Consider the following 25,110-nt stretch of genomic DNA (forward strand, 5'->3'; position numbering starts at 1 on the left):
TCAAACGGAACCCCTTGAAGAACTGAAAGAACTAGATTTAGACTCCAGGGAGGAGTCAAAGGTCTGTAAACAGGCTTGATTCTAACCAGAGCCTGAACAAATGCTTGAACATCTTGGCACAGCTGCCAGTCTTTTGTGAAGTAAAACAGATAAAGCAGAGATCTGTCCCTTCAGAGAACTTGCAGATAATCCTTTCTCCAAACCTTCTTGTAGAAAGGATAGAATCTTAGGAATTTTTATCTTGTTCCATGGGAATCCTTTAGATTCACACCAACAGATATATTTTTTCCATATTTTATGGTAAATTTTTCTAGTTACAGGCTTTCTAGCCTGAATCAGAGTATCTATTACAGAATCTGAAAACCCACGCTTTGATAAAATCAAGCGTTCAATCTCCAAGCCGTCAGTTGGAGGGAAACCAGATTCGGATGTTCGAATGGACCCTGAACAAGAAGGTCCTGTCTCAAAGGTAGCTTCCATGGTGGAGCCGATGACATATTCACCAGGTCTGCATACCAAGTCCTGCGTGGCCACGCAGGAGCTATCAAGATCACCAAGGCCCTCTCCTGATTGATCCTGGCTACCAGCCTGGGGATGAGAGGAAACGGTGGGAATACATAAGCTAGGTTGAAGGTCCAAGGTGCTACTAGTGCATCTACTAGGGTCACCTTGGGATCCCTGGATCTGGACCCGTAGCAAGGAACCTTGAAGTTCTGACGAGACGCCATCAGATCCATGTCTGGAATGCCCCATAATTGAGTTATTTGGGCAAAGATTTCCGGATGGAGTTCCCACTCCCCCGGATGGAATGTCTGACGACTCAGAAAATCCGCTTCCCAATTTTCCACTCCTGGGATGTGGATCGCAGACAAGTGGCAGGAGTGATCCTCCGCCCATTGAATTATCTTGGTCACTTCTTTCATCGCCAGGGAAGTCCTTGTTCCCCCCTGATAATTGATATATGCAACGGTCGTCATGTTGTCTGACTGAAACCTTATGAATTTGGCCTTTGCTAGTTGAGGCCAAGCTCTGAGAGCATTGAATATCGCTCTCAGTTCCAGAATGTTTATCGGGAGAAGAGACTCTTCCCGAGACCATAGACCCTGAGCTTTCAGGGATTCCCAGACCGCGCCCCAGCCCACTAGGCTGGCGTCGGTCGTGACAATGACCCACTCTGGTCTGCGGAAGCTCATTCCCTGTGACAGATTGTCCAGGGTCAGCCACCAACGGAGTGAATCTCTGGTCTTTTGATCTACTTGAATCGTCGGAGACAAGTCTGTATAATCCCCATTCCACTGTCTGAGCATGGTCTTAGATGAATTCGTGCAAAAGGAACTATGTCCATTGTTGCAACCATCAATCCTATTACTTCCATGCACTGCGCTATGGAAGGACGAGGAACAGAATGAAGTACTTGACAAGAGCTTAGAAGTTTTGATTTTCTGACCTCTGTCAGAAAAATCCTCATTTCTAAGGAATCTATTATTGTTCCCAAGAAGGGAACTCTTGTTGACGGGGACAGAGAACTTTTTTCTTTGTTCACCTTCCATCCGTGAGATCTGAGAAAGGCTAGGACGATGTCCGTATGAGCCTTTGCTTTTGACAGGGACGACGCTTGAATCAGGATGTCGTCCAAGTAAGGTACTACTGCAATGCCCCTTGGTCTTAGAACCGCTAGAAGGGACCCTAGTACCTTTGTGAAAATCCTTGGAGCAGTGGCTAATCCAAATGGAAGTGCCACAAACTGGTAATGCTTGTCCAGAAAAGCGAACCTTAGGAACTGATGATGTTCCTTGTGGATAGGAATATGTAGGTACGCATCCTTTAAATCCACGGTAGACATAAATTGATTTTCCTGGATAGTAGGTAGGATCGTTCGAATAGTTTCCATTTTGAACGATGGTACCCTGAGAAATTTGTTTAGGATCTTTAGATCCAAAATTGGTCTGAATGTTCCCCCTTTTTTGATAACTATGAACAGATTGGAATAAAATCCCATTCCTTGTTCTCTTATTGGAACTGGATGTATCACTCCCATCTTTAACAGGTCTTCTACACAATGTAAGAATGCCTGTCTCTTTATTTGGTTTGAAGATAATTGAGACCTGTGGAACCTTCCCCTTGGGGGTAGTTCCTTGAATTCCAGGAGATAACCTTGAGAAACTATTTCTAGCGCCCAAGGATCCTGAACATCTCTTGCCCAAGCCTGAGCAAAGAGAGAAAGTCTGCCCCCCACTAGATCCGGTCCCGGATCGGGGGCTATCCCTTCATGCTGTTTTGGTAGCAGTGGTAGGCTTCTTGGCCTGCTTACCCTTGTTCCAGCCTTGCATTGGTTTCCAGGCTGGTTTGGGTTGTGAAGTATTACCCTCTTGCTTAGAGGATACAGAATTAGAGACTGGTCCGTTTCTGCGAAAGGGACGAAAATTAGGCTTATTATTAGCCTTAAAAGACCTATCCTGTGGGAGGGCGTGGCCCTTTCCCCCAGTGATGTCTGAAATAATCTCTTTCAAATCAGGTCCAAATAATGTTTTACCTTTGAAAGGAATGTTAAGCAATTTTGTCTTGGAAGACACATCCGCTGACCAAGACTTTAGCCAAAGCACTCTGCGCGCCACGACAGCAAACTCTGAATTTTTCGCCGCTAATCTAGCTAATTGCAAAGCGGCATCTAAAACAAAAGAGTTAGACAATTTAAGTGCTTGAACTCTGTCCATAACCTCCTCATACGAAGATTCTTTACTGAGCGATTTTTCTAGTTCCTCGAACCAGAAACACGCTGCCGTAGTGACAGGAACAATGCATGAAATTGGTTGTAGAAGGTAACCTTGCTGTACAAAAATCTTTTTAAGCAAACCCTCTAATTTCTTATCCATAGGATCTTTGAAAACACAACTATCTTCGATAGGAATAGTAGTGCGTTTGTTTAGAGTAGAAACCGCCCCCTCGACCTTGGGGACTGTCTGCCATAAGTCCTTTCTGGGGTCGACTATAGGAAATAATTTCTTAAATATAGGGGGGGGGGAACAAAAGGTATGCCGGGCCTTTCCCACTCTTTATTTACTATGTCCGCCACCCGCTTGGGTATAGGAAAAGCGTCGGGGGGCACCGGAACCTCTAGGAACTTGTCCATCTTACATAATTTCTCTGGAATGACCAAATTGTCACAATCATCCAGAGTAGATAACACCTCCTTAAGCAGTGCACGGAGATGTTCTAATTTAAATTTAAATGTCACAACATCAGGTTCAGCTTGATGAGAAATTTTTCCTGAATCTGAAATTTCTCCATCAGACAAAACCTCCCTCATGGCCCCTTGAGATTGGTGTGAGGGTATGTCAGAACAGTTATCGTCAGCGTCCTCTTGCTCTTCAGTGTTTAAAACAGAGCAATCGCGCTTTCTCTGATAAGTAGGCATTTTGGATAAAAGATTTGCTATGGAGTTATCCATTACAGCCGTTAATTGTTGCATGGTAATAAGTATTGGCGCACTAGATGTACTAGGGGCCTCCTGTGTGGGCATAACTGGTGTAGACACAGTAGGGGATGATGTAGTATCATGTTTACTCCCCTCATTTGAGGAATCATCTTGGGCAATATCATTATCTGTTGCATTACTGTCCTTACTTTGTTTGGACACTATGGCACAATTATCACATAAATTTAAATGGGGAGACACATTGGCTTTCATACATATAGAACATAGCTTATCTGATGGTACAGACATGTTAAACAGGCTTAAACTTGTCAACAAAGCACAAAAAACGTTTTAAAATAAAACCGTTACTGTCACTTTAAATTTCAAACTGAAAACACTTTATTACTGAATATGTGAAAAAGTATGAAGGAATTGTTGAAATTCACCAAAATTTCACCACAGTGTCTTAAAGCATTAAAAGTATTGCACACCAAATTTCAGAGCTTTAACCCTTAAATTAACGGAACCGGAGCAGTTTTTACATTTAACCCCTATACAGTCCCAGAATGAGGCTCTGTCTATAACTAGAAAGGCCCCCATCTGAAAAAGGTGTCCAACACAGTGCCTGCCGTTTTTCTAAACGTTCCCCAAGATTATAATACCAATAATTAGTTAAAATCTGCATAATATGCCTAGTAAAGCAATTGTTTTAGCCCAGAAAAATGTCTACCAGTTTTGAAGCCCTTTTTGAAGCCCTTTATTCTTTTATGTTTAACTAAGAAAATGGCTTATCGGTCCCAATGAGGGGAAATGACAGCCTTCCAGCATTACATGGTCTTGTTAGAAATATGGCTAGTCATACCTTAAGCAGAAAAGACTGCTAACTGTTTCCCCCAACTGAAGTTACTTCATCTCAACAGTCCTGTGTGGAAACAGCAATCGATTTTAGGTACTGTCTGCTAAAATCATCTTCCTCTTACAAACAGAAATCTTCATCCTTTTCTGTTTCAGAGTAAATAGTACATACCAGCACTATTTTAAAATAACAAACACTTGATAGAAGAATAAAACTACATTTAAACACCAAAAAACTCTTAACCATCTCCGTGGAGATGTTGCCTGTGCAACGGCAAAGAGAATGACTGGGGTGGGCGGAGCCTAGGAGGGATCATGTGACCAGCTTTGCTGGGACTCTTTGCCATTTCCTGTTGGGGAAGAGAATATCCCACAAGTAAGGATGACGCCGTGGACCGGACACACCAATGTTGGAGAAAAAAAACCTTTTATTTTAGCACTGGCAGACTTTCTGCCAGTACTTAAGATGTGGGTGACCTTTGGGGGGTGGAGGAGGGAAGAGAGCTGTTTGAGAGGTGTCAGTGAGGGATCAGGGGTGGGATGTGTCAGATGGGAGGCTGATCTCTACACTAAAGCTAAAATTAACCCTACAAGCTACCTTATTACCCCTTCACTGCTGGGCAATACACTGTAATACAATTACCAAAAAGCAATGCCAAAGCCATATATGTCTGCTATTTCTGAACAAAGGGGATCCCAGAGAAGCATTTACAACCATTTGTGTCATAATTGCACAAGCGGTTTGTAAATAATTTCAGTGAGAAACCTAAAATTGTGACAAAGTTTTTTTTTTATTTGATCGCATTTGGCGTTAAAATGGTGGCATGAAAATATACCAAAATGGCCCTAAATAAATACTTTGGGTTGTCTACTAAAAAAAATAAAATATAGTTTTGATAGGAAAATATAAAAAAGGCTCTATTTCTGTTTAAATGTAGTGATGGCAAAAATGCTAAAAATGCTCTGGGTCTTTTGGGAATGTTTTTGTCTGAAATGCCCGGTCCTTAAGAGGTTAAAATGGACACTTCTAGCATGCATACAAAATTATATTTAAACAGCTAGCATTATGTAAGTACATAACTAACATAACAGCTTGTTTCAGTATCAATTAAAAAACTTTTTAGCCTGTTTAAATGTAATTTTGTATGATAGAAGTGTCCCTTTTAATGTGGAATCCTAACCGTTTATAGGACATTTATTTTTTGAATTGATACTGAAACAAGAAGTATCAGTTATGTACTTACACAATGCTAACTTACGTATACAGACAACTACCACAGCTATATTATATATTGGTGGAGACGGACAAGTCTCTGTATAACAGAACATGCTTTTGAATAACTAATACATTAAAAAAATTGGTATTTTTTTTATGAGGCTGTTTGTGTTTCCCTTTAAATAAGATACTTTTATTAAATACAGGTTTTCTTATGACAGAACCCTTTACCATTTGCAGTTTCTTCTACTGAAAGAAATCTTTAAAGTACTTTGCAAGATCTCCAACACAATATAGACTCTACCTGTAGTGAGATGTACACACTGTTTGCGAGATGCACAGATTCTGATGCTTCCAATGGGTTTGGAATATCCAGATCCTGGGGTACAAGTTTGCACTGTTTCAGTAACTGCACCAGACACGTCACACTGCCACTCATGCTGCAAAGCTCTTCTAAGAACCAGGCCCCGTCTCTTGATGTGAGATCGACAAGCTGCTCTCCGGCACTGGAAGCGGCGCCTTCCATCATTAGGTTACGTCTGGGAAGGAAATTTTTTTTAAATTAAAATGTACTCAAACTTTATAAAAACATCCAGCATTGCAACAATTATTTGTCTTTTTTTGTGCAACTTATAAAGCCTCCAAGAAGCAATTAAGATTAAAATATAGTAAAACAAACAGATATACATGAATCAATATGGAAAGACTAAAATAGGCCTTCACATTGGCTCAACTTTAAAAGATTTTAAAACCCCTTCTGTAACATCACACTAAATGAAGTTATTTTATTCTAATGTCCTAGATCAAAAAGGAATTGTTAGGGACAAGTGGCTAATATTAAATAGCCCTGAACTACCCCCCCTCAAACCTGATGCTTTACTTATTAGTGAGTCAAGAACAGATACCTTGTAAGTGTACAGAGGGCAGACACCACCACACTGGCCATGCTCAGGGAACCCTCATCTCCATTCTCATGAAGAAAGACTTTAATGCAACGCTCAATTTCCTTTAGTTGCTCTTCACAAACTGGCAATGAAACAGCTTCTTGCTTTAACCGTTCAACTTGTCTGAGGAGTCTGCTATTCGTGTCTGCAGCGTAACGCTGCAATGACATCTCTGTTGCAGAAATAAACTGACATACAGCTTGTGGCGGCTGGGGCGCATACTGCATTTCATACCTGTAAAGGGGATAAAAATAAAATCTTTTTTCGGTCTATACTTTAATTGAATGTTGAGCTCAAAGTGACACTGAACCCAAATTTTTTCTTTCACGATTCAGATAGAGTATTCAATTTTAAGCAACTTTCTAATTTACTCCTATTATCATTTTTGTTTATTTGAAAAAGCAGGAATCTAAGCTAAAAAGCCGGCCCATTTTTGGTTCAGAACGATGGATAGCACTTGCTGATTGGTGGCTACATTTAGCCACTACCCAGGTGCTGAACCAAAAATGGGCCTGCTCCAAAAGCTTAAATTCCTGCCTTTTTAAATAAAGATAAACCAGGAGAACGAAGAAAAATAATTAATAGGCGTAAATTAGAAAGTTTCAAATTTCATGCACTATCTGAATCATGAAAGAATAAAATTTGGGTTCAGTATCCCTTTAAATAGACTAAAACCATTTATAGGAGGAGATTATTATATAGCTAGTAGTAAATTACATTTTTATCAATTAGAAACATCTTACACTTGCTTTTACCAAAAATGAAATAAATGCTTACCTGATAATTTCATTTCCATCTGCGGGGGGAAAGTCTACTGGTTCATTCATTACTTGTGGGAATTAAGAACCTGGCCACCAGGAGGAGGCAAAGACACCCCCAGCCAAAGGCTTAAATACTCCTCCCACTCCCCTCATCCCCCAGACATTCTGCCAAGGGAACAAGGAACAGTAGGAGAAATATCAGGGTATAAATGGTACCAGAAGATAAAATTAAATTTAGGTCCACCCACCGGAGCAAACGGGCGGGAGCAGTGGACTCTCCTCCCACAGAAGGAAATGAAATTATCAGGTAAGCATAATTTATGTTTTCCATCTTAATAGGAGGAGAGTCCACTGCTTCATTCATTACTTGTGGGAATACCCAAGCTCTAGAGGACACTGAATGAACAAAACGGGAGGGTAAAAGGAGGCAGACCCTATACTGAGGGCACCACAGCCTGCAGAACCTTTCTCCCCAAAACAGATTCCGCCGAAGCAAAAATGTAAAATTTGGCAAAATTATGTAACGAGGACCAAGTAGCCGCCTTACAAATCTGCTCCACAGAGTCCTCATTCTTAAAGGCCCAAGAGGAGGCCACAGGCCTAATTGAGTGAGCCGTAATCCTCTGGAGGAGGCTTATGTCCCGCTGTCTCGTAGGCCAAACGGATAACGCTCCTCACCCAAAAAGACAGTGAAGTGGAAGAGGCCCTCTGCCCCTTATGCTTCCCTGAATACACAACAAATAAGGACGAAGTCAGTCTGAATTCCTTCGTGGCCTGAAGATAAAACTTCAAGGCTCGAACTACATCCAAGTTACTTAGACGAAGAAGGGTTAGAACACAAGGAAGGAGCTACTATCTCCTGGTTGATGTTACGATTTGACACAAACATTGGGAGAAACCCCAATCCAGTGTGAAGCACAGCCTTATCAGTGTGAAAAACCAGGTAAGGGGGCTCACATTGCAAGGCTGCTAACTCAGATACTCTGCGAACCGAAGCAATAGCTAGTAGAAAAAGAACCTTCCAGGAAAGAATCTTAATTTCAAGTGCATGCATAAGCCCTCTGCAAAACCTTAAGAACCAAATTTAAACTCCAAGGAGGAGCAGAAGTTCTAAAAACCGGCCTGTTTCTAGCCAAAGCCTGAACAACGGACTGAATATCAGGAAGCTCTGCTAGCTTCTTGTGTAACAGAACCGATAAGGCCGAAATCTGTCCCTTTAAGGAACTGGCGGCAAGACCCTTATCCAACCCATCTTGAAGAAAGGCCAGAATCCTGGATACCCTAACCTTGTGCCAGGGATATCCACGTTCCTCACACCAGGTAAAATAGGTCCTCCACACCTTGTTATAGATGTGACGAGTGACTGGTTTCCTGGCCTGAAAGAGTATCAATCACTCTGTCCGAGAACCCTCTCTTGGCCAAGACTAGGCGTTCAATCTCCACGCAGCCAGCCCCAGAGAATCGAGATTTGGGTGACGAATTGGACCCTGAACCAGCAGATCTCTGCGACAGGGTAACCTCCATGGAGGAAACAACGACATTTCCACCAGGTCCTCAAACCACGTCCTCCGTGGCCACAACAGAGCAATCAGAATGGACAAAGCTTGCTCCTGTTTGTTGCGTGCCACTGCTAGAGGGAGAAGTGGCAATGGGGGAAATATGTAAATTAGGTTGAACTCCCAAGGTACCGCTAAGGCATCTATCAGCTCTGCTTGGGGATCCCTGGACCGCGACCCGTATCTGGGTAGCTTGAAGTTGAGTCTGGACGCCATGAGATCTATCTCCGGCAGATCTCCGCAAACACCTTGGGATGGAGAGCCTATTCCCCAAGATTAAACGACTGTCTGCTGAGGAATTCCGCTTTCCAGTTGTCCACACTCGGAATGTGGATTGCTGAAAGCGAGCAGTTGTGGGTCTCTACCCATTCCAGAATCTGAGACACCTCCCTCATAGCTAGGGAGCTTCTGCTACCCCCTTTATGGTTTATGTACGCCACAGAGGTAATGTTGTCCGACTGAAATCTGATGAAATGGGATGACCCCAAGAGGGGACAAGCCCTCAGAGTGAAGAATATTGCTCGAAGTTCCAAGATATTAATCGGAAGGGTCGACTCCTCTTAAATCCACCTCCCTGTGCCATTCTGGCACCCCAAACAGCTCCCCATCCTGATAAACTTGCATCCGTGGTCACAATCTCCCAAGATGGTCTCAAAAAGGATGTCCCCTGGGACAGCTGTCCCGGGCAGACCCATCAAGAGAGGGATTCCCTCGATCGATTGCCCAGAGTGATTGCCGTTCCATTGTCTCAACATGCATAATTGCAGAGGTCTTAGATGGAACCTGGCAAAAGGAATGACATATATCCTGGAAACCATGAGTCTGATCACCTTCATACACCTGGCGACAGATGGCCTTGAGGAGGTCTGAAGGGCAACACAGCTGGACACGATCTTGGAACGTCTCTGATCTGTGAAGAATATTTTCATAGCTATGGAATCTATGATCATGCCCAGGAACTCCACCCTGTTGCTGGGAACCAGAGAACTCTTTCCCTTGTTTATCTTCCATCCATGGGATCGAAGGAGAAGAAGAAGAGTCCTCGATTGGTCCTCTGCAAGACTGTAGGACGGAGTCTGAACCAGGATATCGTCCAGATAAGGAGCTACCGCAATACCTCTAGCTCTCACTACCGCAAGCAGCGCCCCCAGAACCTTTGTAAAGACTCTTGGGGCAGTCGCCAGACCGAACGGCAGGGCCACAAACTGGAAGTGTTGGTCCAAAAAGGCGAATCCTAGGAACCTGAAGTGGTCCTTGTGGATTGGCACGTGAAGGTAGGCATCCTTCAAGTCTATTGTTGTCATAAATTGCCCCTCTTGAACTATGGGCAGAATCGATCTGATCGTCTCCATTTTGAACGATGGAACTGACAGAAACTTATTTAGACACTTTAGGTCCAGAATCGGGCGGAACGTGTCCTTCTTTGGAACTACAAAAAGGTTTGAATAGTACCCTAGCCCCCTTTCTGCTAGAGGTACTGGAACTATTACTCCGATAGAGGAGAGATCCCTCACGCACCCTAGGAAGCTGTCTCTTCTCTGGTCTTGAGGATAGGTTTGACAGGAGGAATCTGCCCCTGGGCAGATAAGTCTTTAACCCTATCTTGTAACCCTGGGTGATAACCTCCAGAACACAAGAATCCTGTACGTCTCGCATCCAAGCCTCTGTGAACAGAGATAGTCTGCCCCCTATGCGATCCAGTGACGGATCAGGGGCCACCCCTTCATGCCGATTTTGTCTCAGCAAGCTTCTTGCTCTGCTTGGATTTGTTCCAGGATTGAGCTGGCTTCCAAGATCCCTTGGACTGCTCTGTCTTTGCAGCAGGCTGCTGGCGTGGAGACTTGTCTGAACGAAAGGGACGAAAAGTAGAGCCCTTAGGCTTATTCTTCTTATCCTGCGGATACCTTGCCTCCCATGACCGTGGATATGATAGAGTCCAGCCCTGGACCAAAAAGAACTTTTCCCTGAAAAGGAAGGGATAGTAATCTAGACTTGGAAGTCATGTCCGCAGACTACGACTTTAACCACAGAGCCCTGTGGGCTAGAACCGAGAAACCTAAGGTCTTGGCATTTAGACGAATAACCTGCATATTAGCATAAAAAAAAATTAAGCTACCCTTAAGACCTTAATCTTTTCCTGTATGTCCTCGAGGGGAGTCTCCACCTCGACCATAGCTGACATAGGTAGCATCGCTGCTGCTGGTTGAAAAACAAACATGGATTCTAATTTCTTATCCATGGGCTCCTTGGACAAGCTATCCTCGAGGGTAATAGTCATCCTCTTCGTCAAGCGTGGAGATAACCCCATCCACCTTAGGAATGGCCCCCTATAGCTCAAAGCTGAGAGTCAGGGACGGGGAACAGCTTTTTAAAAGAGGTAGAGGGAGAAAAGGACGAGCCAAGTTTTTCCCACTCATTCTTAATAATAATAGTAGCCATCTTCACTGGAACTGGGAAGGTCTGAGGTACCACCCTGTCCTCGTAAACCCTATCTAGCTTAGGGATCGAAGGTTCTTCCGGAAACACTTCTTTCAGTAAAAAGCGCAAATGCTCCATCTTAAAATCTGGCTCCTCTGCTGTCTGAGGTCTAGAACACGCCGATTCCGTCCCAGAGAGCGCCCTCCGAAGAGTCAGAGGTGTAATCAGCGGATAATCAATCCAGAAATCCAGTGGAGTAGATTACCCCTGGGACGGGATGCTGTGTCTTTCCCTTTGCTTGTGCTTTACAGGGCGTGGTAAGGCATGGAAGGCCGCAGAAACTGCCGTTTGTAATTGGGCAGCAAAATCTGGCGGCCAAGAGGCCCCCCCTGTGGGAGGATCAGTTGGGCCCTGGGGAGCTGCATGTGTGATCGTAGATGAATGAAGGGAACGCACCTCGTGGGACGGAGAACCCTCAGAGTTGGATGGCTCAGTAGTGCTAAATATCTTATTCTTTTTAGATATCGCAATCTTATCAAAGCATATGGAACACAGCTGAGCAGGCGGATCAACCTGCGCCTCCTCTCAAACACAGGTATTAGATTTAATTAAAGGATTACTTTATGTTATAATTTTTAAGCTAAACCACTAACATATTAAAGTTAATAAACATTAATTAAAACCTACTGACCTATATTTTCTCCAAAACGAAGTTTCATAACGTTCTAAAAGTTATATCTTTTATTCGCCTATGATGTCACGTTATCTTGCCCACTATTTTCAGCATTGCATGTTCAAAATACTTAAACCAATAACTTTGTGTTTAAAGCTCCATTTTGAAACCTAGGTATTGTAAACTGATTGGTACAGAGCAAAGGATACCCACGGAGTGGGTTTGGAAAACAATTAAATTTGCAGACAAGATTTCTAATATACGGTAGAGATATGTTAATGAAATGCTATTGATAAAAAGCGTATTTGGGGTAGTTAGTTAGTAACAGGCATAGAAAATATTTACTTACAGTGGCCCTTTAAAGAGGGGGTATCCTCTAACATATCAGAGTCCTCCATAGCTTGCACCATTAATACAGACTAGATAGAATAAATGGCACCTTTATATACCAAAGGCCGGGGCACTCACAACCTATGACCTTGACCACAGAGAAACCGTTACGTCTCCCGCAATTGCCGGTCAGGAAAGAAGAAGAGGCCACACCCGGTCACATGAAGCGCCATGCAGGACTGCTCCTGGACTGAAGAGAAAACGTGCCAAAAAAAGACCAAGCTGATCTACACCTGACTTCACACATTGCTAGAGCCTCATCTCACACATGACGCAGCAACAAACACAAAGATATTATGCATAAATCCCCCTCTGTTCAATAATCTCCTTTCCATGGATATTAACCCTTGATTCTATACAGATAAAAACAGAATTTATGCTTACCTGATAAATTACTTTCTCCAACGGTGTGTCCGGTCCACGGCGTCATCCATTACTTGTGGGAAATGTTCTCCCCCACAGGGAAAGGCAAGGAGAGCACAAAGCAAGAGCTGTCCATATAGCTCCCCCTCTGGCTCCGCCCCCCAGTCATTCGACCGACGGTTAGGAGAAAAAGGAGAAACTATAGGGTGCCGTGGTGACTGTAGTGTATAAAGAAATTTTTTTTCAACCTGATTAAAAAAAAACCAGGGCGGCCGTGGACCGGACACACCGTTGGAGAAAGTAATTTATCAGGTAAGCATAAATTCTGTTTTCTCCAATATTGGTGTGTCCGGTCCACGGCGTCATCCATTACTTGTGGGAACCAATACCAAAGCTTTAGGACACGGATGAAGGGAGGGAGCAAATCAGGTTACCTAAACAGAAGGCACCACGGCTTGCAAAACCTCTCTCCCAAAAACAGCCTCCGAAGAAGCAAAAATATCAAATTTGTAGAATTTGGCAAAAGTGTGCAGAGAAGATCAAGTCGCTGCCTTACATATCTGGTCAACAGAAGCCTCGTTCTTATAGTCCAATGTGGAAGCCACAGACCTAGTAGAGTGAGCTGTGATACGGTCAGGAGGCTGCCGTCCGGCAGTCTCATAAGCCAAGCGGATAATGCTTTTCAGCCAGAAAGAGAGAGAGGTAGCAGTAGCTTTTTGACCTCTCCTCTTACCAGAGTAAACGACAAACAAGGATGAGGTTTGTCTAAAATCTTTTGTTGCTTCTAAATAGAACTTTAAAGCACGAACAACATCTAAATTGTGTAATAAACGTTCCTTCTTTGAAACTGGATTCGGACACAAAGAAGGAACAACTATTTCCTGGTTGATGTTCTCGTTGGAAACAACTTTTGGAAGAAAACCAGGCTTAGTACGCAAAACAACCAGAATGGAACACCAGATAGGGTGGATCCAACTGCAAAGCAGATAATTCAGAAACTCTTCTAGCAGAAGAAATAGCAACCAAAAACAGAACTTTCCAAGATAGTAACTTAATATCTATGGAATGTAAAGGTTCAAACGGAACCCCTTGAAGAACTGAAAGAACTAAATTTAGACTCCAAGGAGGAGTCATGGGTCTGTAAACAGGCTTGATTCTAACCAAAGCCTGAACAAAAGCTTGTACATCTAGCAAAGCTGCCAGTCGTTTGTGCAACAAGACGGATAATGCAGAAATCTGTCCTTTTAGAGAACTAGCTGACAATCCTTTATCCAAACCTTCTTGGAGAAAGGAGAGAATCTTTGGAATTTTAATCTTACTCCAGGAGAATCCTTTGGATTCACACCAACAGATATATTTTTTCCATATTTTATGGTAAATCCTTCTAGTCACAGGTTTTCTGGCTTGGACCAGAGTATCAATCACAGAATTTGAAAACCCACGCTTGGATAAAATCAAGCGTTCAATTTCCAAGCAGTCAGCTGCAGAGAAACTAGATTGGGATGTTCGAATGGACCTTGTACTAGAAGGTCCTGTCTCAAAGGTAGCTTCCATGGTGGAGCCGATGACATATTCACCAGGTCTGCATACCAAGTCCTGCGTGGCCACACAGGAGCTATCAGAATCACCGACGCCTCCTCCTGTTTGATCCTGGCTATGAGCCTGGGGAGGAGAGGAAACGGTGGAAACACATATGCTAGGTTGAACGACCAAGGCGCCACTAATGCATCCACTAGAGTCGCCTTGGGATCCCTGGATCTGGACCCGTAGCAAGGAATCTTGAAGTTCTGACGGGACGCCATTAGATCCATGTCTGGAATGCCCCATAATTGGGTTAACTGAGCAAAGACCTCCGGATGGAGTTCCCACTCCCCCGGATGGAAAGTATGACGACTCAAATAGTCCGCCTCCCAGTTGTCTACTCCTGGGATGTGAATAGCAGATAGATGGCAGGAGTGATTCTCTGCCCATTGGATTATCTTGGTTACTTCCTTCATCGCTAGGGAACTCTTTGTTCCCCCCTGCTGATTGATGTACGCAACAGTCGTTATGTTGTCCGACTGAAATCTTATGAACCTGGCTTCCGCTAGCTGAGGCCAAGCCAGGAGCGCATTGAATATAGCTCTTAGTTCCAAAATGTTTATCGGGAGAAGCGACTCTTCCCGCGACCATAGGCCCTGAGCTTTCAGAGAGTCCCAGACCGCGCCCCACCCCAAGAGGCTGGCGTCGGTCGTGACGATGACCCACTCCGGTCTGCAGAAACTCATTCCCTGAGACAGGCGATCCTGGGTCAACCACCAGAGAAGTGAGTCCCTGGTTACCTGGTCTACTTGAATTTGGGGAGACAAGTCTGTATAGTCCCCATTCCACTGATTGAGCATGCACAGCTGTAATGGTCTTAGATGAATTTGAGCAAAAGGAACCACATCCATTGCTGCGACCATTAGTCCTATTACTTCCATGCATTGAGCTATGGAGGGTTGAGGAATAGAGTGAAGAACTCGACAAGCTTTTAGAAGCTTTGTCTTTCTGACGTCTGTGAGAAAGATCTTCATTTCCACAGAATCTATTATTGTTCCTAGAAAAGGAACCCTTGTGGACGGTGACAGTGAACTTTTTTCTATGTTCACTTTCCACCCGTGAGATCTGAGAAAAGCCAACACAATGTCTGTATGAGCCCTCGCTTTGGAAAGAGACGACGCTTGGATTAGGATGTCGTCTAGATAAGGTGCTACAGCGATGCCCCTCGGTCTTAGGACCGCTAGAATGGACCCTAGCACCTTTGTGAAAATTCTGGGAGCGGTGGCTAAACCGAATGGAAGAGCCACAAACTGGTAATGTTTGTCCAGAAAGGCGAACCTCAGGAACTGATGATGAGATTTGTGGATTGGGATATGCAGATACGCATCCTTCAGATCCACGGTAGTCAAAAATTGACCCTGCTGGATTGTTGGTAAGATTGTCCGAATGGTTTCCATCTTGAAGGATGGAACTCTGAGGAACTTGTTTAATATCTTTAAATCCAGAATTGGCCTGAAAGTTCCCTCTTTTTTGGGAACCACAAACAGGTTTGAGTAAAACCCTAGACCTTGTTCCCCGGAGGGGACTGGGTTTATCACTCCCATCTTTGATAGGTCTCTTACACAATGTAAGAATGCCTGTTTCTTTATCTGGTCTGAAGATAAGCGAGACAGGTGGAACCTTCCCTTTGGAGGAAGTCCCTTGAATTCTAACAGGTATCCCTTGGAAACTCTCTCTAGTGCCCAGGGATCCAGAACATCTCTTGCCCAAGCCTGAGCGAAGAGAGATAGTCTTCCCCCTACCAGATCCGGTCCCGGATCGGGGGCTACCCCTTCATGCTGTCTTGGTAGCAGCAGCAGGTTTCTTGGTTTGTTTACCCTTGTTCCAGCCTTGCATGGGCTTCCAAGCGGGTTTGGGCTGGGCCGCGTTACCTTCTTGTCTAGCGGCAGTGGAGTTATTAGCCAGTCCGTTCCTGAAATTGCGAAAATTAGACTTGTTCTTAGCCTTAAAAGGCCTATCCTGTGGGAGGGCATGGCCCTTACCCCCAGTGATGTCTGAAATAATTTCCTTCAATTCCGGCCCAAAAAGGGTCTTACTCTTGAAAGGAATATTCAGTAACTTAGTCTTGGACGACAAGTCTGCCGACCAGGATTTTAGCCAAAGTGCCCTCCGCGCTATAGCAAAACCTGAGTTTTTCGCCGCCAATTTCGTTATTTGAAAGGCAGCATCCAATATAAAGGAATAAGCTAACTTTAATCTTTTTAAGCAATCCTTCCAATTTTTTATCCATAGGATCTTTGAAAGCGCAGCTGTCCTCTATAGGAATAGTTGTGCGCTTCGCTAGTGCTGAAACAGCTCCCTCAACCTTCGGGACCGTTTGCCATGCGTCCCTTCTAGGGTCTACTATGGGAAACATTTTCTTAAATATAGGAGGTGGGGCAAAGGGTACACCTGGCTTCTCCCACTCCTTTTCCACTATGTTCGCTACCCTCTTAGGTATTGGAAAAGCGTTGTCGTGCACTGGGACCTCTAAAAATTTGTCCAATTTGCACAACTTCTCTGGTACTACCATGGAATCACAGTCATCCAGAGTAGCTAATACCTCCTTAAGCAAAGCGCGGAGATGTTCTAGCTTAAACTTAAATGCCACTAGATCAGGTCGAGTCTGAAATTTCACACTCAGACAGCCCTTCCCTCACAGCCAATTCCGATTGATGTGAGGGTAAAATAGATAAGGCATCGTCAGCGTCTGATTGTTCATCCTTTTTATCTGTATTTAAAACTGAACAATCACGCTTTCTCTGAAAAACTGGCAGTTTGGATAAAAGATTTGCTATAGAATTATCCACTACTGCTGATAATTGTTGCATAGAAATAAGCACTGGCGCGCTAGGTGTCGCCTGCGCGGGCAAAGCTGGTGTAGACACAGAAGGAGAGGATGTAGAGCTATCCCCACTACCTTCATTAGATAAATCATCTTGGGCAACATTATGAAAAATAACAGAGCTGTCCTAATTTTGTTTGGACGCTATGGCGCAATTATCACAAACACTCGAAGGGGGAACCACATTTGTCTCTATACACACAGAACATAGGTTATCTGATGGAACAGACATGATAAACAGATTTAGGCAGGCAAACAATGCAATAAAAACGATTTTAAACAAAAACGTTACTGTCTCTTTAAATAATAAAATGACACATTTATTTCTGAATGTTCAAAAAACTATGAAGGCAATATCCGATTTTTCTGAAATTTGGACCCCAGTGTCTGAATGCTTAGAAAGTATTGCACAGCAAATATGGAGACTCTAGCTCTTAAAACAAGCAAACCGGAGCTAATTGTTGGATTTAACCGTTTTTACACACCACAATCCCAGCTACAGCCTTGCTGCAGCTTTTTACCTTCCTTAGGGGTCACCATTCACAGAAAAAAGCCTTTTGGAGTCACTTTCTGAACCACAGGACCCTCTCACATGAATCTGCATGCACTGCCTTGAAATTCAACTGCACAGCTGAAGTGCCAAAATGAGGCTTCCTCCCTCAGCACACTAGAGTGAAAGGGCCTTCCTGACTAGATTTAGGTGTCTAAAACAAGCCAGATCAATAAAAAACGTTCCCAAGTGTATGTGAGCTTATAAAATATTTCAAATGGTATAATATTGTAATAAAAACCAATCGATTTAGCCCCTAACAGTGTCTACCAGCATAAAAAACAAAAAGGGGAAGCCTGTTATCTTTTTTGCTGAGGTGAAAGAAAAATGGCTTACCTTTTCCCCTGAGGGGAAATATGACTGTCATCTAGCATTAGCCTGTGTTGTTAGAAGGAGACTAGTCATACCTGAAGCAGATGAGTCTGCAAACTGTTACCCCCAACTGAAGTTCTCTTGTTTCAACAGTCCTGCGTGGTAACAGTAATGGATTTTAGTTACTTGTGCTAAAATCATAGCCCTCTTAAACAGAAATCTTCATCACTTTTCTGTTATAGAGTAAATAGTACAAGCCAGCACTATTTTAAAATAACAAACTCTTGATAGAAGAATAAAAAACTACAACTAACACCACAAACTCCTCGCCATCCCCGTGGTAGATGCTACTTGTTCAGAGCGGCAAGGAGAATGACTGGGGGGCGGAGCCAGAGGGGGAGCTATATGGACAGCTCTTGCTGTGTGCTCTCCTTGCCTTTCCCTGTGGGGGAGAACATTTCCCACAAGTAATGGATGACGCCGTGGACCGGACACACCAATGTTGGAGAAAGGAGACACACTGTGACCCTGTCTTCTTGTGTTATCATATGTGTATAAATTATACGATCTTATCAGAATCTATGCAGTGGAACAGGAACACGGCCCTTCAAGTGTGACAGGTTAGTAGCATCGCACCTGACATGGACTTGAGTGCATAAAGCAGGCAGCGAAACTCGTCAATGCTGACTGCTTAAGGAACGGTTAATCTGAGTCGGGATGGTTTCGCAGAAAGACTCTCCCTGCATCTCCGGACTCTAACTTTCACCCATGCTCTCACGGAGGCAGACAGGACTACTTAAAACTCCAGTCCCATTTCGAAGAGTACTAAACTCCATAAGAGACTACTCAGAATCTTCTGACACTTCTCTGCCAACCTCCTGTAACGAAAGGCAAAGAATGACTGGGGGAGGAGTGGAGGCATTTAAGCCTGCAGTGTATTTGCCTCCTCCAGGTGGCCAGGTTCTTAATTCCCACAAGTAATAAATGAAGCAGTGGACTCTCCTCCCATTAAGATGAAAATGTTATTATATTTTAGTACCAATGAATATCTTTCAGCACATATCTTTTATAAGAATCCTTACATCTAGGATTTAATGATTTTAACATGATACAGTTATCAAGTATCACTTGAGGTCAATCTTTTTTTTTTCTAACAGCTGTTTATCGCCAGTGTTTATCTGTAAATTTATATCCAGACCAGTTCAGATTAGGATAATCATCTGACAAAAAGCTTCATAAAGATGGACACTTACTTTCTGTACAGTTCTTGACAGTGATCAGCTGTCATGTCACAGATAAGTTCTTCCATCCAAGTCTTCCACTGCTCTATTCTGTGTTTTTGGAACACTGCTTTGGGGTACAGGAGAGCCACAGTTGCGTAGTTGTGAAGGTGTTCAAGGCAACCTCGTAACACAGACCTCCGCTGTTGTAGAAGGGCACTCACTTCCCCTTCATACTGCTCACACTGTGTGATAAGGGACGCCTGGCCAGCGTTCTGAAGAAAAGATGTCGCTGGCACATAGCTCGGAGGCCCTAAGGAGTCCATATGAAAAACCACATTTAAACATAGCCCCAACACAGGATAAAAAGTTATTTTTCAAACACATAATACAGTGCTGTTACTGCAGACAATGCTACATACCAAACTACTTGCTGAGTAAAGTGTGTTGATACATGCTGAATAACTTTTAAAAGGACGGTCTACACCAATTTTTGTATTGTTTAAAACAATAATCACTTTATTACCCATTCCCCAGTTTTGTATAAACAACATAGTTATATTAATATAATTTTTACCTCTGTGATTACCATGTACATAAGCCTCTGCAGACTGCCTTCTTATCTCTATTCTTTTGACAGACTTGTATTTTAGCCAATCAGCATTGAGATATATATATATATATATATATATGTCCAGAATAAGAAAGGAAAAAAGGATGAGTTAATCCAGCACTACTCATGTATAAACCAAATAATAAAACTGATATTCGTCTTGAAATGATCACAATGATTACTTTGTATTCCTTTTTTTAGGATGACTACTGGATGTTGTACTATCAACAGCAGCACATGTACGGCAATTTAGCTTTCTTAATTTATGGTCATTTAACCCCCGGGGGTATTAAGGATTGCTTTAATTTGTTATATGCTATATATGCTTGATATTTTTTTTTCCTTATTCAGGATTTTTTTGATTTAATAAAATTGCCTTCGTTTGACCTTAAGCAGCAGTTGTTTTGTGATCATTTCAAGACGAATATCAATTTTATTATTTGGTTTATACATGAGTAGTGCTGGATTAACTCATCCTTTTTTCCTTTCTTATTCTGGACATACTAATTTTATATGAGTTCCGTGCACTGGTTCACCTGCATATATTTTTGTAAGTCAGGTGGTCCATTACTTACCTACCTATATATCCTTTAGAGCGGGTTGTATTTGTACACACATATATATATATATATATATATATATATATATATATATATATATATATATATATATGTATGTGTGTGTGAGAGTGTACGCACACATTTACATAGAAAATGACACTATAGCAAAAAAACAAACTAATTTCTTTAGTGCATTTACAATTATAAATGTGCCACAAAAATACTGTATAAATGTAGCATTATATTACACAGTGAATTTAATATATAATATATGCAATGAAATATATAATTATAATATAATTATACATTTGCCCCTTTTTAAAAACCTGTAACGCTCGTTGTCAAGGGGACTTCTACTTCTGCTCGTTACCATGGGGATGATTATTGCATGCCCAGTTTAACCTTCTAAGTGAGCAACGAAGCAGTGCACATTGCATACACGTGTACTGCTTCGATAAGTTGTTACATGTGACATCACCACACCCTAGATCGCATGCGCTCACAGGTGCATTCGTTCAAACACAAATGCTGAATAGCACATTCCTAATATGAAAAAGCTATGGGGAGAGTTTGAGTGAGAATGTCCACAGGAGAAAATGAAGGGGTTAATGGAGGACTTTCATATAATAAATGTACAGGTACCTTTGGATTCTGTATACTTTACTATGGTGTATTTATTTCACACTGTTATGTTATGTTATGTCCCTTTAATATCTAGCTTCTTGCAATTGTTTTAGAGAAGTCAAACAAGACTTGTTAGTGGAATAGAAACAGCTAGCCACGGTCATTTTGTTAGCAAACAAATATTATTTTGTGGTATTCTTATCACCAATGCTGAGGCATGACATACATTATATATATATAGAAGGGTTAAGCTTGTGTAGTTAGCAATTTTCAGACATTTTTTAAGGTAAAAGGGGACAAAAATAATGTAAGTATATTCTAAAGCTGTTTGATTACATATAAAAGTCAAAGCATGTAATGTCAAAAAATGACAAATGAATACATTTATTTTAGAAAATATAACTAATCGTGAAAAAAGAGTTGAGCTTTCCAACTAAGATTTATAGAGCATGTTTATTAGACAAGAAGGTAATTTAGAAAAGTAATTAAGAGTTGTATTTATGTTAGTAACTGTTAGTAGCTTTAGTTTGGCTGTACCTAAGTCCATCTGGGTGCTGATCTCCTGGAGTAGGCCTGCCAATTGAGTGGCTTCTAGATTTTTGAAAGTTGTCTGATACTGAGTGATCCACTGCTCAAATTCATTCAGTTTAACTTGGATTGCCTCCTGAACAGCCCGCTGCTGAGTCTGTAGCTGGGTGTGCTCAGAATACCTGAAAAAAATAAAAGATAAACCACAAAAATCAGACGTATATTTTACTTCCTAAACAATTCTTCATATTTATACCATAGTTTAAAGGGATAAGAAACCCAAATTTTCTTTTTTGCAATTCAGACAGACCACGCAATTTTAAACAACTTTCTATTTACTTCTATTATAAAATGTTCTTCATTCTCTTGGTATCTTTTGTTGAAAAGCAGGGACATAAGCTCAGGAGCATGCACGTGTCTGGAGCACGATATGGCGGCAGTTTTGCAAGACTGTTCTCCATTCCTCTAGATAGCAGCACTATTTCCTGCTCATGTAGTGCTCTAGACACTTACCTAGGTTTCTTTTCAACAAGGAATACCATGGGAATAAAGCAAAATTTGATAAAAGAAATAAATGGGAAACTTTCTAAAAAAAATGTATGTTCTGCCTAAATCACAAACGAACATCTCAAGTTTTATATCCCAAACAGAATTCCACCTTTCCATATAGGCATGGAATTTACAGTCCATCAATGACTACTTCCATGGGCTGATACTAAAAGAATGTTTATAGCTAGAATGGCTCAGGTGTAGAGGTGGAATTAGTGGTTTGGGATTTCAGTGCTTGGAAGACCCCAATGAATGTGTAAACCTTGCTAAACTGATTCTATTAAACAGCTTAAAATGTGATTCAGTCTCAAACAAATCAGTGTAAGAAGTACAATAAAAAAACAGTAAAAAGGTATTTGCTTTTTTCCTCTCAAATATAACCACAGAATGAAAAGGATTAGATGGTAACTTGGTATTGAAGTATTTTAATAAGAAATACGGCAAGCTGCAAATGTTAGTAAAGAGTAGGAGATACAATGTTAGTGAAAATAGTAGTCAGAAAAAACTATACTTTTAATGCAATATTGTAGTTACAGCAGTTTATGTCCTCACTGCAAAAGACTAAGGACACATGACTGTCTAGTAAACACCAGAAATAACACGTCCATTCACAAATATATGATAGAGCATTTTACTTTGGCACTTTTATTTATACTATTTTAGAATATTGTTTATATAATTATATGATTTACTGCTGCAAAAGGATTTAATAAATAGCTAAAAGCAGCAATTCAATACTGGGAGCTAAATGAACGACAAGAGACAAATGCATGTAGCCACCAGTGGTGCATTGCTGCTGACCATATGTACATATGCTTCTCAAACACAAATGTTTTATAAACTTTCATGCTATAAATCATAGATTGATATTCCAGACAAAATTGGAACGATCACAAGTGTATTTCTATTTTCAGAAGAAGTATTTTTGCAATATACACGTATTATTGGTAATCACTCAATTTACATCTTTGTTGACATGATACAAGAGCTTGTATTATGTCAACAAAGATGTAAATTGAGTCACTGGTGCTCTGAGCAGCTGCAGTATTTAAAATGCTGGTGCACTAGCGATGCTTCACATGCACATGCAGAGAAAAAACATAATTTATGTAAGAACTTACCTGATAAATTCATTTCTTTCATATTAACAAGAGTCCATGAGCTAGTGACGTATGGGATATACATTCCTACCAGGAGGGGCAAAGTTTCCCAAACCTTAAAATGCCTATAAATACACCCCTCACCACACCCACAAATCAGTTTAACGAATAGCCAAGAAGTGGGGTGATAAGAAAAAAAGTGCGAAGCATATAAAATAAGGAATTGGAATAATTGTGCTTTATACAAAAAAATCATAACCACCACAAAAAAGGGTGGGCCTCATGGACTCTTGTTAATATGAAAGAAATGAATTTATCAGGTAAGTTCTTACATAAATTATGTTTTCTTTCATGTAATTAACAAGAGTCCATGAGCTAGTGACGTATGGGATAATGACTACCCAAGATGTGGATCTTTCCACACAAGAGTCACTAGAGAGGGAGGGATAAAATAAAGACAGCCAATTCCTGCTGAAAATAATCCACACCCAAAATAAAGTTTAACAAAAAACATAAGCAGAAGATTCAAACTGAAACCGCTGCCTGAAGAACTTTTCTACCAAAAACTGCTTCAGAAGAAGAAAATACATCAAAATGGTAGAATTTAGTAAAAGTATGCAAAGAGGACCAAGTTGCTGCTTTGCAGATCTGGTCAACCAAAGCTTCATTCCTAAACGCCCAGGAAGTAGATACTGACCTAGTAGAATGAGCTGTAATTCTCTGAGGCGGAATTTTACCCGACTCAACATAGGCAAGATGAATTAAAGATTTCAACCAAGATGCCAAAGAAATGGCAGAAGCTTTCTGGCCTTTCCTAGAACCGGAAAAGATAACAAATAGACTAGAAGTCTTACGGAAAGATTTCGTAGCTTCAACATAATATTTCAAAGCTCTAACAACATCCAAAGAATGCAACGATTTCTCCTTAGAATTCTTAGGATTAGGACATAATGAAGGAACCACAATTTCTCTACTAATGTTGTTGGAATTCACAACTTTAGGTAAAAATTCAAAAGAAGTTCGCAACACCGCCTTATCCTGATGAAAAATCAGAAAAGGAGACTCACAAGAAAGAGCAGATAATTCAGAAACTCTTCTAGCAGAAGAGATGGCCAAAAGGAACAAAACTTTCCAAGAAAGTAATTTAATGTCCAATGAATGCATAGGTTCAAACGGAGGAGCTTGAAGAGCTCCCAGAACCAAATTCAAACTCCAAGGAGGAGAAATTGACTTAATGACAGGTTTTATACGAACCAAAGCTTGTACAAAACAATGAATATCAGGAAGAATAGCAATCTTTCTGTGAAAAAGAACAGAAAGAGCGGAGATTTGTCCTTTCAAAGAACTTGCGGACAAACCCTTATCTAAACCATCCTGAAGAAACTGTAAAATTCTCGGTATTCTAAAAGAATGCCAAGAAAAATGATGAGAAAGACACCAAGAAATATAAGTCTTCCAGACTCTATAATATATCTCTCGAGATACAGATTTACGAGCCTGTAACATAGTATTAATCACGGAGTCAGAGAAACCTCTTTGACCAAGAATCAAGCGTTCAATCTCCATACCTTTAAATTTAAGGATTTCAGATCCGGATGGAAAAAAGGACCTTGTGACAGAAGGTCTGGTCTTAACGGAAGAGTCCATGGTTGGCAAGATGCCATCCGGACAAGATCCGCATACCAAAACCTGTGAGGCCATGCCGGAGCTATTAGCAGAACAAACGAGCATTCCCTCAGAATCTTGGAGATTACTCTTGGAAGAAGAACTAGAGGCGGAAAGATATAGGCAGGATGATACTTCCAAGGAAGTGATAATGCATCCACTGCCTCCGCCTGAGGATCCCGGGATCTGGACAGATACCTGGGAAGTTTCTTGTTTAGATGAGAGGCCATCAGATCTATCTCTGGGAGCCCCCACATTTGAACAATCTGAAGAAATACCTCTGGGTGAAGAGACCATTCGCCCGGATGCAACGTTTGGCGACTGAGATAATCCGCTTCCCAATTGTCTACACCTGGGATATGAACCGCAGAGATTAGACAGGAGCTGGATTCC

At 41.7% G+C, this 25,110-nt stretch overlaps 1 protein-coding gene across 2 annotated transcripts in view; it reads right to left on the minus strand.

Annotated features, from left to right (window-relative positions):
- SMG1 (SMG1 nonsense mediated mRNA decay associated PI3K related kinase) overlaps nucleotides 1-25,110 on the minus strand; it is a 348,909-nt gene that overhangs the window by 64,104 nt on the left and 259,695 nt on the right. For both annotated transcript variants that reach the window (XM_053695253.1, XM_053695252.1), the window contains exons 47-50: nucleotides 21,413-21,585; nucleotides 19,112-19,391; nucleotides 6,392-6,664; nucleotides 5,791-6,025 (exon numbers count right to left, since the gene is read on the minus strand). In XM_053695253.1, the coding sequence (XP_053551228.1) occupies nucleotides 5,791-6,025; nucleotides 6,392-6,664; nucleotides 19,112-19,391; nucleotides 21,413-21,585 (961 nt within the window). The remainder of the gene's footprint in view (nucleotides 1-5,790; nucleotides 6,026-6,391; nucleotides 6,665-19,111; nucleotides 19,392-21,412; nucleotides 21,586-25,110) is intronic.

Source organism: Bombina bombina, chromosome 11 (genome assembly GCF_027579735.1).
Source record: "Bombina bombina isolate aBomBom1 chromosome 11, aBomBom1.pri, whole genome shotgun sequence".
Lineage (NCBI taxonomy): Eukaryota > Metazoa > Chordata > Amphibia > Anura > Bombinatoridae > Bombina > Bombina bombina.